General features: G+C 43.6%; 3 protein-coding genes across 3 annotated transcripts; 1 reads left to right on the forward strand and 2 right to left on the reverse strand.

Moving 5' to 3' along the window:
• Positions 1-200: 200 nt before the first annotated feature.
• Positions 201-3,652, forward strand: LOC137783742 (ubiquitin-conjugating enzyme E2 L3-like). The gene is made up of 4 exons (XM_068574025.1): positions 201-381; positions 1,937-2,032; positions 2,110-2,296; positions 2,914-3,652. The coding sequence occupies exons 1-4, from the start codon at positions 361-363 to the stop codon at positions 3,066-3,068; spliced, it is 459 nt and encodes a 152-aa protein (XP_068430126.1). The 5' UTR covers positions 201-360; the 3' UTR covers positions 3,069-3,652.
• An 853-nt stretch (positions 3,653-4,505) lies between these two features.
• On the reverse strand, positions 4,506-12,027 carry ckmt2a (creatine kinase, mitochondrial 2a (sarcomeric)). Its single transcript, XM_068573547.1, has 10 exons — positions 11,950-12,027; positions 9,227-9,410; positions 8,229-8,427; positions 7,313-7,408; positions 6,981-7,202; positions 6,047-6,132; positions 5,540-5,663; positions 5,309-5,443; positions 5,023-5,148; positions 4,506-4,771 (listed from the first exon to the last, which is right to left on the reverse strand). Exons 2-10 carry the CDS (start codon positions 9,373-9,375, stop codon positions 4,655-4,657), a joined length of 1,254 nt encoding a protein of 417 aa, XP_068429648.1. The 5' UTR covers positions 9,376-9,410; positions 11,950-12,027; the 3' UTR covers positions 4,506-4,654.
• Positions 12,028-12,447: 420 nt separating this feature from the next.
• polm (polymerase (DNA directed), mu) lies at positions 12,448-16,993 on the reverse strand. Its single transcript, XM_068574380.1, has 11 exons — positions 16,715-16,993; positions 16,018-16,195; positions 15,707-15,799; positions 15,378-15,548; positions 15,212-15,283; positions 14,606-14,726; positions 14,366-14,498; positions 13,904-14,006; positions 13,496-13,726; positions 13,114-13,197; positions 12,448-12,977 (listed from the first exon to the last, which is right to left on the reverse strand). The coding sequence occupies exons 1-11, from the start codon at positions 16,900-16,902 to the stop codon at positions 12,891-12,893; spliced, it is 1,461 nt and encodes a 486-aa protein (XP_068430481.1). The 5' UTR covers positions 16,903-16,993; the 3' UTR covers positions 12,448-12,890.
• Between the last annotated feature and the right edge of the window lie 201 nt (positions 16,994-17,194).

Consider the following 17,194-nt stretch of genomic DNA (forward strand, 5'->3'; position numbering starts at 1 on the left):
TTACGAGTATTACTTTTATCATTATTATTATTGTTATTATTATTATACCTGTGCAAATAAAAGAAGTTCCACCAGAGTCTGGTCTTTGCGCCCCAGGCCGCTAGGTGGCGGTAAGACACCGGGGCGCCATGTTTGAGCCACTCATGACCTCAAAAGAAGTCGAGCAGGAACCGAAAGAAAGAGGAAAAAGAAGAAGAGGAAGAAGAGGAAGAAGAAGAAGAAGAAGAAGAAGAAGAAGAAGAAGAAGAAGAAGAAGAAGAAGAAGAAGAAGAAGCAGCAGCAGAAGAATCAGTAGCAGAAGAAGAAGTAGAAGAAGAAGAAGAAGAAGAAGAAGAAGAAGAAGACTACATCGGCACGACAATGAACAGGAGAATCAAAAAGGTAAGACATAAACGCCGCCGAGTCTTTGTGATTCACGCTACTTTGCGAGGGTTCTGGTGACTTGTTGGGACATCTTTATGTGAATGGGGGGAGCTTGTTGTCGTGCGGCGTCACGACGAGAGCCTGTGGCGGTTTGTTTTACGCGCTGTCACCGTCTGAAGCGCTGCGGGGAGAAAACATGGAGGCTTCTGGGGCAGGGCGTGAGGGACCAATATTGGTAACAAGGAGGATAATAATAATAACAGCGATGATGACGACGACGACGACGATGATGATGATGATAATAATACACGTGACTGTGAAATCAGACCAGACAAGAGTCACACACGTCGTGCTAAATGTTAAACTGTTTTAATGAAACAAAAAAAAACCATTTAATTAAGTACATTTACTTAAGTGCAGTGAGCACAAATTCAAGGTGCTTGTACCTTTTCAATTTATACTTCTCCTCCACATATATTGTCCTTTTTACTGTAGTACACCTCAGAGGTAATATCACTTGTAACAGAGTACTTTCACAGTATTATTTTTTGTTTTGCTCGTCTCTCTAGTTTCTTACTTACGGTTTCATTATGCCGCATGTGTCACTGAACAAAGCTTCTGAATCCAGAATTCCCCTGTGTGACGCATCCGCTTACCTTCAGATGACAAATCTAGTTTTACAATCCAGGTAAACAACGGAGAAGTATCAGCTGACAGGAAGTAGAAGACACAATATTTTAGAGTATTGAAATAGACCATAAAGCTGGGTGTTCTCTAGGGCGGGGCGACAAGGTGATTGACAGGTCGCTGCTCACGAGATATTAACATGTAAAAAGAAGATTTAATGTGTGTTGTGTGGACGACAGGACTACTGCACGGAGTGTACGCTTCCTATTTCAATGTTGCATCATGTTTGAGGAAAGAAAATAATGTAAATCGCCCCAAAAATATAGATGATAATAGAACAACTTTCAGTAGAAGTAAGTACTAAACAAAACAACACTGTGCTGCATAATTAAACACTTATTATCTCCAAGGAGGTTATGTTTTTGGGACGCTTTGTTGTAAGATTACAACAAAACTACCGCTCTGATTGTTACAAAACTCGGTTCAAACGTGTAACGAGGGCCAACGAAGAAGCCGTAACATTTAGAAATGGATCCGAATCACCGGAGCAGATGCACTCGTTTTATATTCACGGCCTTCGTCAGAGGTCTGCGCTCCTCCTTGGTCAAAATGTGTTGCACAAAGGGGATGGTGTGGAGAAAGTGATCACACCCTTTCACATGGCAGGGTTTATTCCCCCCTGGTGGTTCTCTGAAGCACTGTGACACACCCACCCACCCACCCACACACACACACACACACACACACACACACACACACACACATCAACTCTAAAACACATCATTCAACACTTCCTGACATGTTTAGGATGAATATTATTCTGTAATATATAATGTATGAGAAGTTGCATTCAAGTATACAGGTGTAACTTATAAAGTGGTCACTTTGTGACCGCATACACGATGGACTTTAAATTCCATTTTTAAATTGCTTTCTTTCGTTTCAGGAGCTCGAAGAAATCCGCAAAAATGGAGTAAAGTCTTTCAGCAGCATTCAAGTGGATGAATCGAACCTTTTGAACTGGCAAGGCCTCCTGGTTCCTGTGAGTAGTGACTCCTAAACACAACTGGTGTTTCTATCGGTGGAACCGTTTTTTAATAAACGTTGTCCTCCCCGCAGGATTGTCCTCCGTATGACAAAGGAGCGTTTCGGATTGAGCTCATCTTCCCTGCCGAGTACCCCTTTAAGCCCCCAAAGGTCACCTTCAAGACGAAGATCTACCACCCCAACATCGACGAGAAGGGCCAGGTCTGCCTGCCCATCATCAGCGTGGAGAATTGGAAACCGGCCACGAAGACCGAGAAGGGTGAGGCCCGTCGCTCGGCTTCTCTAAAAGGGACAGTGCGTGAGATTGAGTGGGCCCACAAAGTGGCCCTGCGGCACCTCTAATGGTTCTAACGTCAGCTAAAGATGGGTTTTTATTTTTATGATGTGTAGGATTAGAAGTTATTGATCATTTAGATTTCTGATAAAGTTTTGGCTTTTTTAAATTTAACTATTGTACTTTTTTTTTTTTTTTACTACACCTCAGGTAAATATTGTACTTTTTACTGTACTACATCTCTGAGGTACATATTGTACTTTTTTACTACGTTTCTTTGACAGCTTTAGTTTTTATCCCTTTTCCTTTTTAGGTTAAACATTGTATCTCCAGATAATATTAATCCAGAAACATCAGGTATAATAGTCATACAGTTTTTATAATAGAACATCAATCAATATTTTTACTTCAAGGATTTTAAATGCAGGAATAATGCATTACATTAGGAGTATTTCCCCTGTGTGCTATGAGTACTTTAACTTTAATAAAGGATCTGAATAATGATTCTAACGTAAAATGGCGACAAAATTCAACAAAAAAAGAAAGGTCCCACAGGTATGACCGATATAAACAATGTAACATGAACCCTTTGTGTCCTCCAGTAATCGCCACCCTCATCGCGCTGGTGAACAGCCCCCAGCCGGAGCACCCGCTCAGGGCCGACCTGGCGGAGGAGTACAGCAAAGACCGAGCGAAGTTCATGAAGAACGCCGAGGAGTTCACAAGGAAACACAGTGAGAAGCGACCCACCGACTGAGGCGCCACACCAAGGCTCTACTGACTGACCGCCCACACGCGCACACACACAAACAGACACACACACACTGACGCCCTGTTCTGGCATTCCTGCTTGTTTCCGTCTCTCTCCGCCTCCTCCTGAGAGACTCGTTTCTGTTCCACTTTGCCCAAAACAAAAAGAAAGAGCAGGACCTCTCGGTGGAGTGACGGGCTCCGGCCTCTAGGTGTCACCTTTTCGGTTGATATAATTTCTTCTTTCTGCTAATTTTTACTTTTTAGAAAAAGAATAAAATGAGAGCATTGTCAGGAGATGGCATTATGGAAAGTAAAACATCAGAAGTGATGATTTAAAAAATAAAAAAGCGGTTCTACTTACTATAAATGTAGTTTTTTCACTTTAATCATTCGACTCGTTTTGCAGTTTTTTTTACGCTGTGTTTTCAAGAGTTAACAAAAAAATGCACCGCTGATCTAAAGTTGTTTGTTTGTATCTGTTTACGTTGTTCCCTCCCCCCCCCTTTAAGATGCACTGTACTTTGTGAAATCACCTGTTGCAGAAGATTAAAGATTGTCACTGATGCAGACTAACTGCTGGACGCCAGACTCCGTTCACTCAGTTTTTCTTTTAAAGCTGCTCACTTCTGCAGCTTCTAAAATAACTTTCTCGTCGTCGTCGTCGTTGTTTTAGACCAACTCAGCTGACTCGCTGCCGCGGTTCTCATGTTGAGTCTGAGATCCACAAAGCAGTGCTGGGTTCCAGTCGGACGGTTTTCTCTCCATCAATAAACAATGTAATCGGCTCGTTGATGTAACTCGATCAGTCTTTTACACGTGAAGGTCATCCAGCTGCAGGCGGAGGACTGAAGGTCAACTTTGAATAAAGATTTGTGATTGATGCTTAATCAAACTGTTTATTAGCCTTATTTATTTATTTTTTTTTATTTTGTACTCACAAAGTATGATACGATAATGTCAAAATATTATTTAAAGTCACTTCTATTATTATTGTGGCTGTCTTTTAAAAGCCATTATTACAGCCAACTAAGATTTGACCTTTTTATTTACATAAACTGAGCTCTTGTTGAGTCTTAATGGTCATTTTAGTTCTGAAAACATCTTAAAACCTGAATTTAAGTGGAATTTAAGACGCGCAGCTGCAATGCATTGTGGGGCATTGAGTATGTGCAGTGAGCTCACATGTTGCACTAAAGTAAACATCCTGCCAACGAAGTACAGTTTAGAAGTATAAAACAGTACAAAATTAAAATAGTAAAGTATAAATTTGTACCAGAAGAGGTTTCACTGCTGAGCGTCAACCGTGAACATGATTTAAAAAAAAAATGCTTCTAAAAAAAGAGCAAAACTGAGTATAAGATCTTTTGTGGATGAGTTTACGTGCAAAAAGTGGTGATTGTGTTAGCGTCACATCAGCGTTCACAATGACCACGCAGGAAAGTGTTTTAATACTGTCTTTTTATTGAAGTCAGGGTTACAGCGAGGACCTTCAGCTGGAGGTAGAAGTCACGTCTAAGACCAGATACGTCTCTGTCGGAGGAGCAGAGGCATTGCTGGGAGGTTTCGGGACTCGGAGGTTTTCCGATGCTTTTACTTCCTGAACTGAGCGACGGGAGCCGGGACCTTGAAGTTCTGTCCTCTCTCCAGCTTCTTCTCACACTCGATCAGGTTGTTGACCCCGTCCACCAACATCTGGACCAGCTCCACCTGAAAACACACACACACACACACACACACGTCATTTCTGCAACGAAATATTGACTTTTTAAGGGTTTGAGATGCACATTTACATAGACACACGCACATATGTGTACACACACACACACACACATATATTTGGATATATATATATATATATATATATATATATATATATATATATATATATATATATATATATATAGTTATATATAGTTATATATATATCATCAGGAAAATGCCACCTTGCCGCTCCTCACCTCAGACTTTCCGAGGCGGTCGTTGTTGGAGATGTCGAAGGTGTCTCCGGTGGCCGCCGTGTCCACTCCCCCAGTGCCTCTTTTCTGCAGACGCAGGTTGTCTAGGATCTTTGAGAAGCGAGGGTCCTGCAGAGGGATTCAGTCAGTGTGACGCAGGCAGAAGGAACTCGTATAACAACAACTACAACAACAACAGTGTTTGGTACATGTAGACGTGTTTTAACGGCGGAAGAGCGTGTGGTTAAAAGCTCCAAGAACAGCCACTAAATGGTACCGTGTGTGTTACCTGGCTGAGTTTCGGCAGGCGCACGTGCACACCCGCCCTGAGCCCCGTGCCCAGGTTGGAGGGGCAGGTGAGGATGTATCCCAGACGCTGGTTCCACATGAACTCCCAGCCTCGCTCCTGGATCAGGTGCTCCACCTGCAGGACATCCCGTGACATCACATGACCAGCTTGAGTTAAGATATTGACGATCATTGACTCATGTGAAAGGTGTTCTCACAGAGTTCACTGCACCTGCTTGAGGCCGCTGCAGAACCTCTCAAACACTCTCTTCATGTTGCCCCCTTTCTCCATAGAGATGACCCTGGTGTGGTCCTCCTCGTTCACCCAGATCAGGAAGGTCTTGTCGTTGTTGTGCCTGAAGAGAAGCCAGAGAGGACTCATCAAAGAGCTGGAGGTGACTCACCGAATAACTATTGTGCAGAACTTTTGATATTCATGCTGCTCGTCTGTGCAGAATTAATATGCGAGAGGCATTGTGCACTTGTGACGAGAAACAGAAAACTATTTCCTGGTGAAGGTTTCTCTTCCACCAACATGCGTCAAAATGTCTTCCACCTTCAGTTTATCACTAACATTCATCAACACATAAAAGAACACTTCATCCTTCAGTTTATCACCAACATTCATCACCAACACATAAAAGAACACTTCATCCTCCAGTTTATCATCACCACATAAAGGAACACTGACTACGTCGCACATACTGAGCTGACATGCTTCAGAGCTGGTGAAGCCTACCAGATGCCTCTAGCGTCGGGCCAGTCTCTGGCCATAAAGGCACACGTCAGCAAGGGAGAGACAGGCTTGTCAAACAGGAAGTGGTCCTAAAGGTGGGCGGGGCAAAGGGAGACAGGTAGAACACAGAGGGCGTTACGGAGGATAAACCTGAGCGAACAGAGGAGAGGAGAGGAGGAGGGCTCTGGAGGAGGAGGCGGGCGTCGTGGAAGTTGCATTTCCTCTGAGCTTTTCTTACCAGATCCCTCTGGAGTCGGGCCAGTCTCGCGCCATGAAGGCCGAGGTGAGCAGCGGGGACACAGGCTTGTCGAACAGGAAGTGGTCCTTGTGTCGGGCGCAGCGTGAAATAATCAGAACAGGCGGGTCAACAAACGGCAGCCTATGGGTCTCCAGACTCGCTTTGGTTTGTTGTTTTTGCACAGGTTTAATTATGTTAAGAGTCACCTCTAATCATCTTATATGAATGTATTGCATTACAAGTACAGGAATTTAAACACGCTGTGATTTTTGCAAGAAAGAAATGTCAGCAAGTGACAAAAGATTATGAAACTTTGTCGCGTTATGAAATGTCAGTGATATCAACAAGCTTTTTATGACTATCGATAAGCTTCCTTCAGGAATGATCCTCAGACATTTAGGGAATAAAATCAAGAGAGAAGTAGAGTCATTTATATAGACTTCTATACAACCAGAGGAGTCGCCCCTGGTGGTCAGGAGAGAGAATGCAGATTTAACACATGAAGCATAGACTTCTATACAACCAGATGAGTCGAGGACAATTTGTGCAAACATTTCAGGTCAGAAATGCGCTTGAACCCTTTAAAAAAATAACCCAAAAGCAGCTGTGGGGAGGAATTCACCAATTATGACTTTTGAGTAAGTTCTTTCACAGGAACCTAGGAGGCAAAATAAGTTTGTATTTTTGGATGCGACTCACGTCGATGAGCTGCTGCTGCTCCTTGTCCGTCATGTCTCCCAGGCTGTAGTAGCGTCCGGCCAGGTCTCCCTTCAGGCCGGCCAGCGCTGTCACCACCACGCGCTCCACCTCGCGGCGCTCTGCCCTCGAGCAAGCCGGCGGGAGGCTCAGCCCGCGGATGCTGCGGCCGGTCCGGACGCGGGACGACAGCACGTACTTCTCGTCAAACACGCCGTTGGTGATCTGGAGGCGGAGGATATCGTTTGATTGACAAACAGAGGAGGAGGAGGAAGAAGATGAAGAGGAGGATGGAGGGATGGTGTGGCGGTGTGCGGCGCTGTGGGGTAACACACCTTGGAGGCGTCCAGGTCGGTGGGGTGCGTCATGGTTCTGGGGTCGTAGCCGTTGTGCCGGTCCTTGATGATGGGGTCAAGGAGTTCAGCGAACACCTGGAACACAGAGCAGGAACAACCTGTTCCTGAAACCTCTGAGTACCATGTTCAGTCTCTTTTATAGAGCTGATGTCTTGTGATAAATAATAACTTATGAGAACCAACAAAAGACACAGTGAGGTAAAACGCTACAATCGATGAGAATAAACTAAAGTAAATTAAATGAGAATAAAATATTTGAAATACGTATAAATATGTAATTAAATTAAAAAAGTAAATTAGAATGAATTAGAAAATTAAAATGTAAAAATTAAGAAAAAAAAAGATTATAAATGTAAAAATGTAAAATACAAAATAAAGATTTTAAATAAAATAAATAACATTTCATTTTTATTTTGTTTAATTAAAGATTAAAAATGATTAAAAATGTAAAACAATTAAAACATTTAAATAATTTAAAATAAATGTTTTCAGTGTGTATAATGTAGCACCATCTAGTGGTGAGTTTGCAGATTGCATCCAACTGAAACTTTTCCAGTGTGTCAAGATGCCGGACTCATTCTGAGCTGACAAAAACACAAATCAGGTGATTATATACTAATGAAAACATACATAATATTATATTATATGTCAGTCACTTTATCCCCCACAATGCTGCACCCCATTTCTTTAAATATTCTTGTTTTGACTCCAACACAGACGGAGACTAGCATAACAACATTATTACCAACGCACTTTGTCAGCTGGACTGTTCAGAGATGATGTAATGACTGAAACAGTCACATGTTCATCCCCCAGTGGTCATTCATTGAACTCTGGAAGACGTTGAGACATTAACGGAGGACACACAACCCCGTTGACCTTTGACCCCTCTCACCTCGTAGGACTCCTCGTCGCCGGCCACACAGCCCACCGTCTTGATGAACGGGTGTCCGGGGTTGTCCACTCCGGTTTGGATGCTCTGGTCCAGGGTCCAGTTGTTGGGGGTGACCTTGTCCCTCAGCTTGGCGTAAATGGCCGGAGTCAGAGCCGAAGCCATGCAGTTGTTGTGCTTCCTCAGGTCGGGGAAGTCGGAGCTGCAGGAGAGGAAGAAGAAGAGGAAGAGGAGGAAGGGTGTGAGGTCAGTGAGTAGTTGATGCTTTTGCAGATGCACCTTGAGACTGAGACCAAATTGTATTTAAACTTAGTTATTTTCATGCACAAGTATATCTCAATGTTGTTTTCTCAAATAATGCAAAAATTGCCACCCGTCCTAACAATACAAATATGTTTCATGGCGCATTTGGGACACATCCGCTGACGCTCTTCTTGGATATAAAGCGACAGCGGTGAAGACGAGAAGGGCGAGAGACAGAAAGGTCGAGTGAGAGAGTCGGGGGAGAGAGAGAGTGAGTGAAAGGTAACGCAGAGGAAACCTGAGAGCGTCAGAGATACTGCAGGATGCTGCCAGGGCTCCTGCTGTGACCCCTTCTGCTCCTTCACACAAGTACAAGTACTTCAAAAAGGTACTTTAGTGAGAGTATTAGCAGCTAAATGTACTTAAAGCCTGTTACAGTATTATTAGTGCTGCATTAATGTATACATTTTAACTCCTAGCTTTATCTACACGCATGATATTCTATCAGATCATCATCATGTTTATAATGACGATACATTCTCCAGCCCTGATACAGAGTATTTTTCTGAAAATATCAACATTTAGCGGCAACTTGGTTAGCTAGCTTGCTCATTACATCACACTTTAAAGAGGTGAACACACATATAATACCATATCAGATTATTCTGAAGTGGATAATTCTGCATAATGAGAACTTTAAAGACGCGTTGGTGCTAATTACCTTGTGTTTTAATCTAATTACAGACGTTGAGTCTCACCTGGGCGGGTAGAGCTTCGTCCTGCCCTCGGCGGCCAGCGGGCCGCTGTCGCTCAACAGGAAGCCGGTCGCCATGGTTCCGGCGCCCAAGCTGGCCAACAGCACGGCCGTGTTGCGTCCGGAGATCATGCGCGTGAAAGAGTTCGCCATCTTTTACCACAGTCGGTACCTCGCTAGCAAACGAGCTGCAGAGAACAAACACAATGGGGAAAGATAAGGTCCATTTAAAGTCACTTTAATCTGAATGTGTGCCGTCCACCCGAAGCAAACTGTGTCGACAGCGATGACCTTGAAATGAGCGGAGACACAAGATGTAGGACGCTATCGTAGCTTAGCGGCAGTGTTGCAGAATCTACTTTTATTTCACCTCCTTTTGTCAGAGGCTCCACCAACGAGGAGCACGAGTCTACGGGACACTTACGTTCCGTTTTATTATATGAATGTGAACTTTAGCCGCCGTTATCGTCAGATTATCATCTTTCCGACGGTCCTTGAACACAGCATGTGCTACAAACGCTTCAGTCAGAAAAAGCAGTCGCACGAGAAGCTTAAACTTTATATTTCAATTTAAAACACTTTATTCTACGCGTCTCATTCAAAGTCACACCCCAAATAAAACGTTTCAAGTAAACAAATTCTGTGAGAAACATTAAAGTCATCATCAGTCATGTGACCACAAGAGAAACTCCTCTGCTGCTGAAGTTAGTTTCATATTCATGTAAAGCGTCTATTTTTTTCTCCACCATCGGTTACACGTGTGGAAACATGTTGGATGTGCAGCTTCCATTGATTTAAAGTTTTTATTAAAGGAATTAAACTTCCTTTTTTCATGATTTATGGCATCGTGACTCTGAAGAAAAGACATTTATTAATATCTCTACTTCTAGTCATACTTGTTCTGTTTTGATAAAAGAGCAGAATGAATATAAAGAAGAGACAAACGAATCCACGGAGACAAACTATAAATGTTCAGATCCTTAACGCAGCGTGAATCCCCCCAGACGTCTAAGGCAGTAACCAGCTTACAGCAGATGCTCTTAGCTTCTTAGCGACCCACAAGACACTAAAGCTCCCATAATGCACGGCAAACCCCCAAAGACCTCTATCTTAAAGAGAAGGAGATCTTGAAGAGCCAGTTAGACACAAAGTGCATTTAATATAAAGGGTTCATACACATTTTGACCAATGGATTTAAATGACTTTTCCATGACTTTATACTACATTTCCATGCCATCACACCAAATTTTCATGGATTTTAACCACATTTCCATAACTTTTAACCAAACGTCCATAAGCAAATGTGTAAAATCTGTGTGTAAACAGTAAAAAGTGATATAAATGTAGTATTTAAACTAACAATGAGGATTCAAAGCATACAGTAAACCTTAAATGAAACAAATGAATGAGAGACTATAGTTTGATTCAAAGAATAAACATTTATATAGATGCCTGTATGTATGCCTGCTTATAATTTGAACCTCTTTCATTCTTTCAAAGTCAGCGTAAATGAACATCATGAACACATGAATATAACACGTTTACAGGACATTTACGTCACTTTGGGGGTTTTATTTTAAAACTCCATGACTCTTCCAGGTTCTCCATGAGCGTATGAAGCCCATTGATGTAATCATGAGTCCATGAAGATGTGTTAACATCTTACATGCAACACGTTAATGTCTTAATGAAAGGTCGTCTTCTGGCTCGTCCTTCATAGAGCGTCCATGACTCTGTCTTAATATAGAAGGAAGCTGTGAGGACTACTGTTAATCCACGTCAGGGGAAAGATGGCCGACGCTGAGGAGTAAAACACCTCGATACGTCACATGATACGTTTCATTGACTTTAACGTCCTCCTGACTCCACTCCCCGGTCCGGACTCTTTCGGGTCAGTGGGAACGTTATTTATAGCCGGCTGGAGGGCCGTGGCGTTGCCAGGATGCGGTGCCAACACCCCAGACTGGGCTCCTGACGCGGCCCACATTCTGGACCGGTCACACAACCCCGGACCCTCACGAGGTCTACCGGCAGCGGGACGGGAGGGAAGGGCAGGTAAAAACTCTGAGCGTGGAAATGCATCAAACTAGGTTCAGGATGAAAGGTTGAAACGCATCCAGGTCACTTTGAGCTCTCGTCTCGTCTTTCCGCGTCGGGTCTTACGGGGTCTTATGATTGGGATTACATCCAAACCTACGACAGACCCGGGATCAGGACGACCTTTTAAACTCTGGGGAAGAGCTCGTCCTCTCTAGAGGACACAGCAGGGTTACTGCTGCTGCACGTGGATCAAAGTTAAACCCTTTGGAAAGATGTCTCATATATATATATATATATATATATATATATATATATATATATATATATATAAATATATAAATATATATATATATATTCTGTGAACGCAAAAAGATATATATATATATATATATATATATATATATATTATATTCTATTGCAAAGATTTCTTTAGTTTGAATTCATAAATCAAGTTGTCACTTGTCGCAGCATTAATATCAAGAGTTTAAAGTCTACTTTTCCTCTTTAAAACATTTCCTCTTTAACTTTTGAAAACACACACACACACTCACACACACACACACACGTTAAACCCCCTCAGATTTTCTGTGAACGCAAAAAGATCTAAAGTCTACTTTTAAAGAGGCTGAGCTTGAGATGCAGGGAGCCGATCTGCAGAAGGGAGATAATGAAAGTAAAGTACAATACCTGTAGAGAAGCTGTTCTGCCTTCTTGCTGAAGGTCTCTCATTGAAGAGCTTTTCACTCTCCTCTCTCTCTCTCTCTCTCTCTCTCGGGGAGCTCCCCCCCTCAGGTGGGATTAAAGACAACTGGAGGCCAATCACAAGTTCAGAAAACAAACCAATGAGGACGCCACCGACGTGAGCTGCAACAGCAGCGACCGCTCATGTGGAGCCACGAGCACCACGGGTCCGATATCACCGACCTGCTCGACCTTGATGTGATCTACTTCCTGTTACTCTGCGAGAGAGAAAGACCCACATGACTTCAGTGTGCAAATAGAAATGCATAAAAACATATTTATCGAGTTGACAATGCATAATAAAAGACACAACAAAATAAAGACAAATGTAAGTTGCACACAGCCAACCAGAATTTATTAAAAGATGCAAGAAAGATTCAAAATATCACTATATATATATATATATATATATATATATATATATATATATATATATATCTGGTTGTATAGAAGTCTATATAAATTACTCTATTTCTCTCTTGATGTTGATGATCTCTCTTCCATCAGTAAACATTGTAAACATGAGTTTATGCCTCAATCTCTAGTTTCAAGTCTTCTTCAATACAGCATGATGTTCATTTAGTAAATTATGGTCTGTTAGAGTCAAACAGACCATAAAGCAGGGGACGCTTTAGGGGCGGGGCTACAATGTGATTGACAGGTCTCTACGTCAGTCCTCCTCAGTCCTTATATGGTCACTTCCTGTTCAAAACAACCAAGATGGCGATGGCGAAATCGCCGACCTCGAAGCTTCAAAACGTCAATGATGATTACGTCCACTTCTTCCTTTAACCCTTCAGGTGGAACCTGCTGGTTCCTCATCAGGTACTTTCAGGTGTCTGCGGGGTTCAAGCCTTCAGGTGGAACCTGCTGGTCATCGGGTGCCTTCAGGCGTTTCTCTCTGACGGAGGAATGTACTCCAGACCAAGATGAGCAAAGATCTCCTCCTCTGACGAAGCCTTCAGATATCTACTCTGTAGGAAGAGTGATGAAAAAAGACAAACTATGAACTGACGGAGATGATACTTTGTTATGTTTAACAAAGTCAAATACTTAGTCAGGTCTGATAGAGATGGATTAATAGTTACTGAGGTCTAATAAAGGGCTCACCTGGGCGTTGTCGAACAGGGCGTGGCTGCTCAGAGACATGCTTTTCTCGTGGCCCGCCCAGCGTCGCAGCTCTCTCTCAAACAACTGCAGGGAACACGAAGTCAGAGGAACACGGAGTCAGAGGAACACGGAGTCAGAGGAACACGGAGTCAGAGGAACACGGAGTCAGAGGAACACGGAGTCAGAGGGACACAGAGTCAGAGGAACACGGAGTCAGAGGAACACGGAGTCAGAGGAACACGGAGTCAGAGGGACACGGAGTCAGAGGAACACGGTGTCAGAGGGACACGGAGTCAGAGGAACACAGAGTCAGAGGAACACGGAGTCAGAGGAACACGGAGTCAGAGGAACACGGAGTCAGAGGACGCTGATGAAAGGTCACCTTGGATCCGGTCCAGCCCAGCAGAGCGAAAGCAAACTGTCCGATTGGAGAAACCACCAGGTCCACCCTCACGGCCCTCCAGGGGTTTGGTCCTCCGGCGCCGGCCTCATCCGGCAGCTTGAAGACGGAGAAGCACCTCTCGAAGCGGTCCATGTTGGAGGAGGGCCGGGCGGGGCCGTCCTCGGCCTCCAAGTACGAGTTCCTCGTAGTTTTCTGGTACAACAGGAAACCCTGGAGAGACCCGGGAGTGGGGGGGGGGGGCTGTCTTACTCTGCCCTAAAGACGTGTTCTAGTTCTCTACTTACAGTCATGAATCATGATTCTTCTGTTGCCAAGAGAAAAGCAGGACTTTTATTTTGAAGAGAAAATCAAACATGTCGACACCAAAACCAGCGGCTCAGAACTCACCTGAGATTCCAACCGGGAGACGACCTTTGGCATCAGTCCTACCTCCCTGCCCTCCTCTGCATGCGTTATCAGGAAGTCCACGTCGTGGCCCGTCGGCTTCCCTCTGGAGAGACGAGGAACAAACTGCTAGAAGCCTTCCTTTGAGTAACAAAGTCTCCTCAATGGCACCGGACACAGAAACATCAGGACAGGTCTAAATAACTTGATGACAATGAAGATTTCAGGTCGGAATGTTCCATTCTGGCTGTATATATAAATGAAATGAATGAATGCAAACTGCACTATGTAGTTATTTTAGATTATTATTATTATTATTATTATTATTATTATTATTATTATTATTATTATATTTATGTAAAAACGTCCAGAAACAAACTTTTCAAGACCTGCAGATACGATGAAGTCAAATCTGTAGATCGTAATCTCTGTAAATCTTTGTGAGAGCGTTTGCTCTTCTTTTACCTCCTGAATCCTCCAATCATAGTAACCTGAGCTCCCGGCAACACGGACGCGACGGCCTCCTCCACGATGGCGGCCACGGTGTCGGCCTGCGGCCTTGTGACGGGCTGGTTTAGGTCCTCGTAGTGCTGCAGACCTGCGGGAGGGCAAAGCGTGAACTTTCAGAGTGGGACGAGGGGACAGGAGGGATGGCGGAGGGGGGCGAGGGGGCGCAGCGGTCGCAGACTAAACACAAACACTCACCCGCTCGTTGAGCTCGATTGAGCTCTCGTCCTGACTCCTGAAGCTGCTGAAGGCTATGAATCCCCTCTCGGATCCAGCGCTCTGCCGTCTTCACTCCAACGCCGAAAATACCCGTTAAAACCTGAAACACACAGAAAAACTATTCAAAAGGTTGCAGTGAATCACTTAAAAGAGATTGTTTGGCTGTTTAGAAGTTCTTCTTCATAGTTTTACGGCAGTAGAGAAACAGCAAAGTACTGCTGCGGACGTGTTTTAGACACCTGGAATAGTAAATATTACTTCATCTATGCTCTCCTCAAACACACCAGACTCCATTCACAAAAACACTGATTTAACCTCTCGGATCACAGGAGCTACTGGTCTCCTGCTGCCTCCATCAGTTAGTGTGTTAGTGTGCATTTGTGTTATACTGACAATAACACAAGCGCACACTAACAAACACACACTGGAATACAACAAGAGCATGAAGCGGGCCGATCCCGTCCAGTGCCACTAGGTGGTGCTCAAGACGCACAGACGCTGCAAGTCTTTTGGGGAAATGGTTGTAGAGAACGTGTGACAAATGTTGGTTCTCATCTTAACAATAAAAGCAAACGGCTGCCGGACCTTCAGCGCCTTGAAGCGCTCCGACCGCTCCGTGGCCCGGACCTCAGCCGACGCTCCGTTCTCCAGGACGTCCTACGAGAGCAGAGAAGCAAACGCATCACTGCAGCTCCTTCTGCCTCCGATGACGTGCACGTTCAAACAGCCAAAAGAGGAAGGTCGTGCTGACCTTGATGACTCTGAGCGAATGACCCCCGAGACACGGCAGACCCGCCAGCTGCGCGGCGTCCGTCACGGGTTCGGGGAGCGCCTTCAGGACGGCAGCGGCGCGGCGGAACGCGACGCCTCGTCCGTCCTCACCTCTGAGCTCAGCGCTTTCAGCGAGCAGCGAGAGAGCGTCCTTAGAGCAGGAAACATAAATATGTATCACATAACATCGTCCTAAAAGCTATTTATATACATACAAAATAATGGAAAATAATTATATTCCTGTATAAGATTGAACATTATATAATATAATGCATTTTAAAATTATATATATTTGAGGGAGCTACGTACGGTGAGGGCGGTGTTGTGGTTCTCCAGACCGGTGCGTCTTTGACAGGCGTAGCTCGGTGCAGAAAACGGAGAAACTTCCACTTCTTTAATCTGCTGAGAGACACACCGAGGCTTTAAAGGAACAGTTCACCTCAAAAACTATTCAAACCGTCTTGAGCATCGATAATGCCAAGATATTATAATATATATACATATGTTCATTCATACATACATACATACATACATACATACATACGTACATACATACGTACATACGTACGTAGATGTGTGATAAATATTTTTGTTGTAATAAATATCTGTAAAAGTGAGACCTGTAGTTGGTGTCGCTCCAGGATTTGGACTGGATGTCCCGCCCGCATGCTCTCTGTGAACCAGCTGACGTCCAACAGGTGAGCGGACACTCGGCCTCGACCTGCGGCCTCGGACTCCAGCCACGACGTGACCTCGTCTCCAGAGTTGTTCTCACTGATCACGTGTGTGACTTGCTCACTGAGGAAGAGGACGATGAAGCATGTGACACTGTGATTCTATGAACGCATGAGGAACAACGCCCCTGTGACTGCTCTGCTATTACATATTCTCTCATTAGATTATTTAAAAGATGGATTTCACTGTTGTTTTTAAACTATTGACTAACGAGTGTTTTCAATATAAATTCATCCACGGGTTAATACATTTATTTTGGGGGTAATATTAGAGAGAAATGACGTCTCAAATATTAAACAGCCGTCTTCAAAATATTTGTTTACCCCAACATGTGACATCATTGTTAATACAATAGTATTAGAAATAATATTAGCAATGAAGAAATATCAAAAGTATTTCAAATATATTATTATTATGAACATATCCTTATTACAAGATTATATATACAATTTAACATAATTTAAATGTGTTAATATGTTTACATTCTCAAGACAAGTTTGAATATGATTATATAGAATTATGACTAATAAAGAGCATGATAAAATGATAAACCTCCTTTCTGTGCGTGTCCTTCAGTCTTACCTGAACAACTCCTCCACCTGGAATCCTTTCTTTCCAGCGAGCTGAGAGAGAAAATCTCTTCGACTGGCTCCCATTTTCCTCTCCAACAGAAACAAAACCACCTGAGGGAACTTGTTTGGCAACGTTTCCTCACTCCCAGTGTTCCCAGCAGCGGAGGGGACGACCTTTCTTCTCTTCAACGGGATCATGGTTCCCTCATGAAACGTAACGGACTCCGTTACTTCTCCGACGGAGTTTCGCGGGAAAGTGAGAAAGAAAAAGAAGCTGCAGACTTCTGTGCGAGGCTGCAACCGGATGCGGCGCCGACTCCACCTGCGCGTCATCAAAATAGTTCCGACTTGAAACTTCGCGTCATCAAAATAGTTCCGACTTGAAACTGCGCGTCATCAAAATAGTTTCGGTTGGAAACTGCGCGATACGCTCAAACTGTCTGTATGAAAGAACATTCATATATATATATATATATATATATATATATAT

This window comes from Clinocottus analis, unplaced genomic scaffold (assembly GCF_023055335.1).
Source record: "Clinocottus analis isolate CAN_PGR_092001 unplaced genomic scaffold, fCliAna1.0.p SCAF_13, whole genome shotgun sequence".
NCBI classification, from domain to species: domain Eukaryota; kingdom Metazoa; phylum Chordata; class Actinopteri; order Perciformes; family Cottidae; genus Clinocottus; species Clinocottus analis.

Excerpts from the sequence above, each read along its gene's own strand:
- LOC137783742 (XM_068574025.1), top strand. The coding sequence starts at position 361 with ATGAACAGGAGAATCAAAAAG. Across the intron at positions 382-1,936 it reads TGAACAGGAGAATCAAAAAG|GAGCTCGAAGAAATCCGCAA; the intron begins GTAAGACATAAA and ends CTTTCGTTTCAG. Across the intron at positions 2,297-2,913 it reads GGCCACGAAGACCGAGAAGG|TAATCGCCACCCTCATCGCG; the intron begins GTGAGGCCCGTC and ends TGTGTCCTCCAG.
- ckmt2a (XM_068573547.1), bottom strand. The coding sequence starts at position 9,375 with ATGGCGAACTCTTTCACGCGCATGATCTCCGGACGCAACACGGCCGTG. Across the intron at positions 5,444-5,539 it reads TCTGCAGCGGCCTCAAGCAG|GTGGAGCACCTGATCCAGGA; the intron begins GTGCAGTGAACT and ends GATGTCCTGCAG. Across the intron at positions 5,149-5,308 it reads GCCTGCCGAAACTCAGCCAG|GACCCTCGCTTCTCAAAGAT; the intron begins GTAACACACACG and ends ATCCCTCTGCAG.
- polm (XM_068574380.1), bottom strand. The coding sequence starts at position 16,902 with ATGATCCCGTTGAAGAGAAGAAAGGTCGTCCCCTCCGCTGCTGGGAAC. Across the intron at positions 14,007-14,365 it reads ATGATTGGAGGATTCAGGAG|AGGGAAGCCGACGGGCCACG; the intron begins GTAAAAGAAGAG and ends TCGTCTCTCCAG. Across the intron at positions 12,978-13,113 it reads CCCTGTTCGACAACGCCCAG|AGTAGATATCTGAAGGCTTC; the intron begins GTGAGCCCTTTA and ends CTCTTCCTACAG.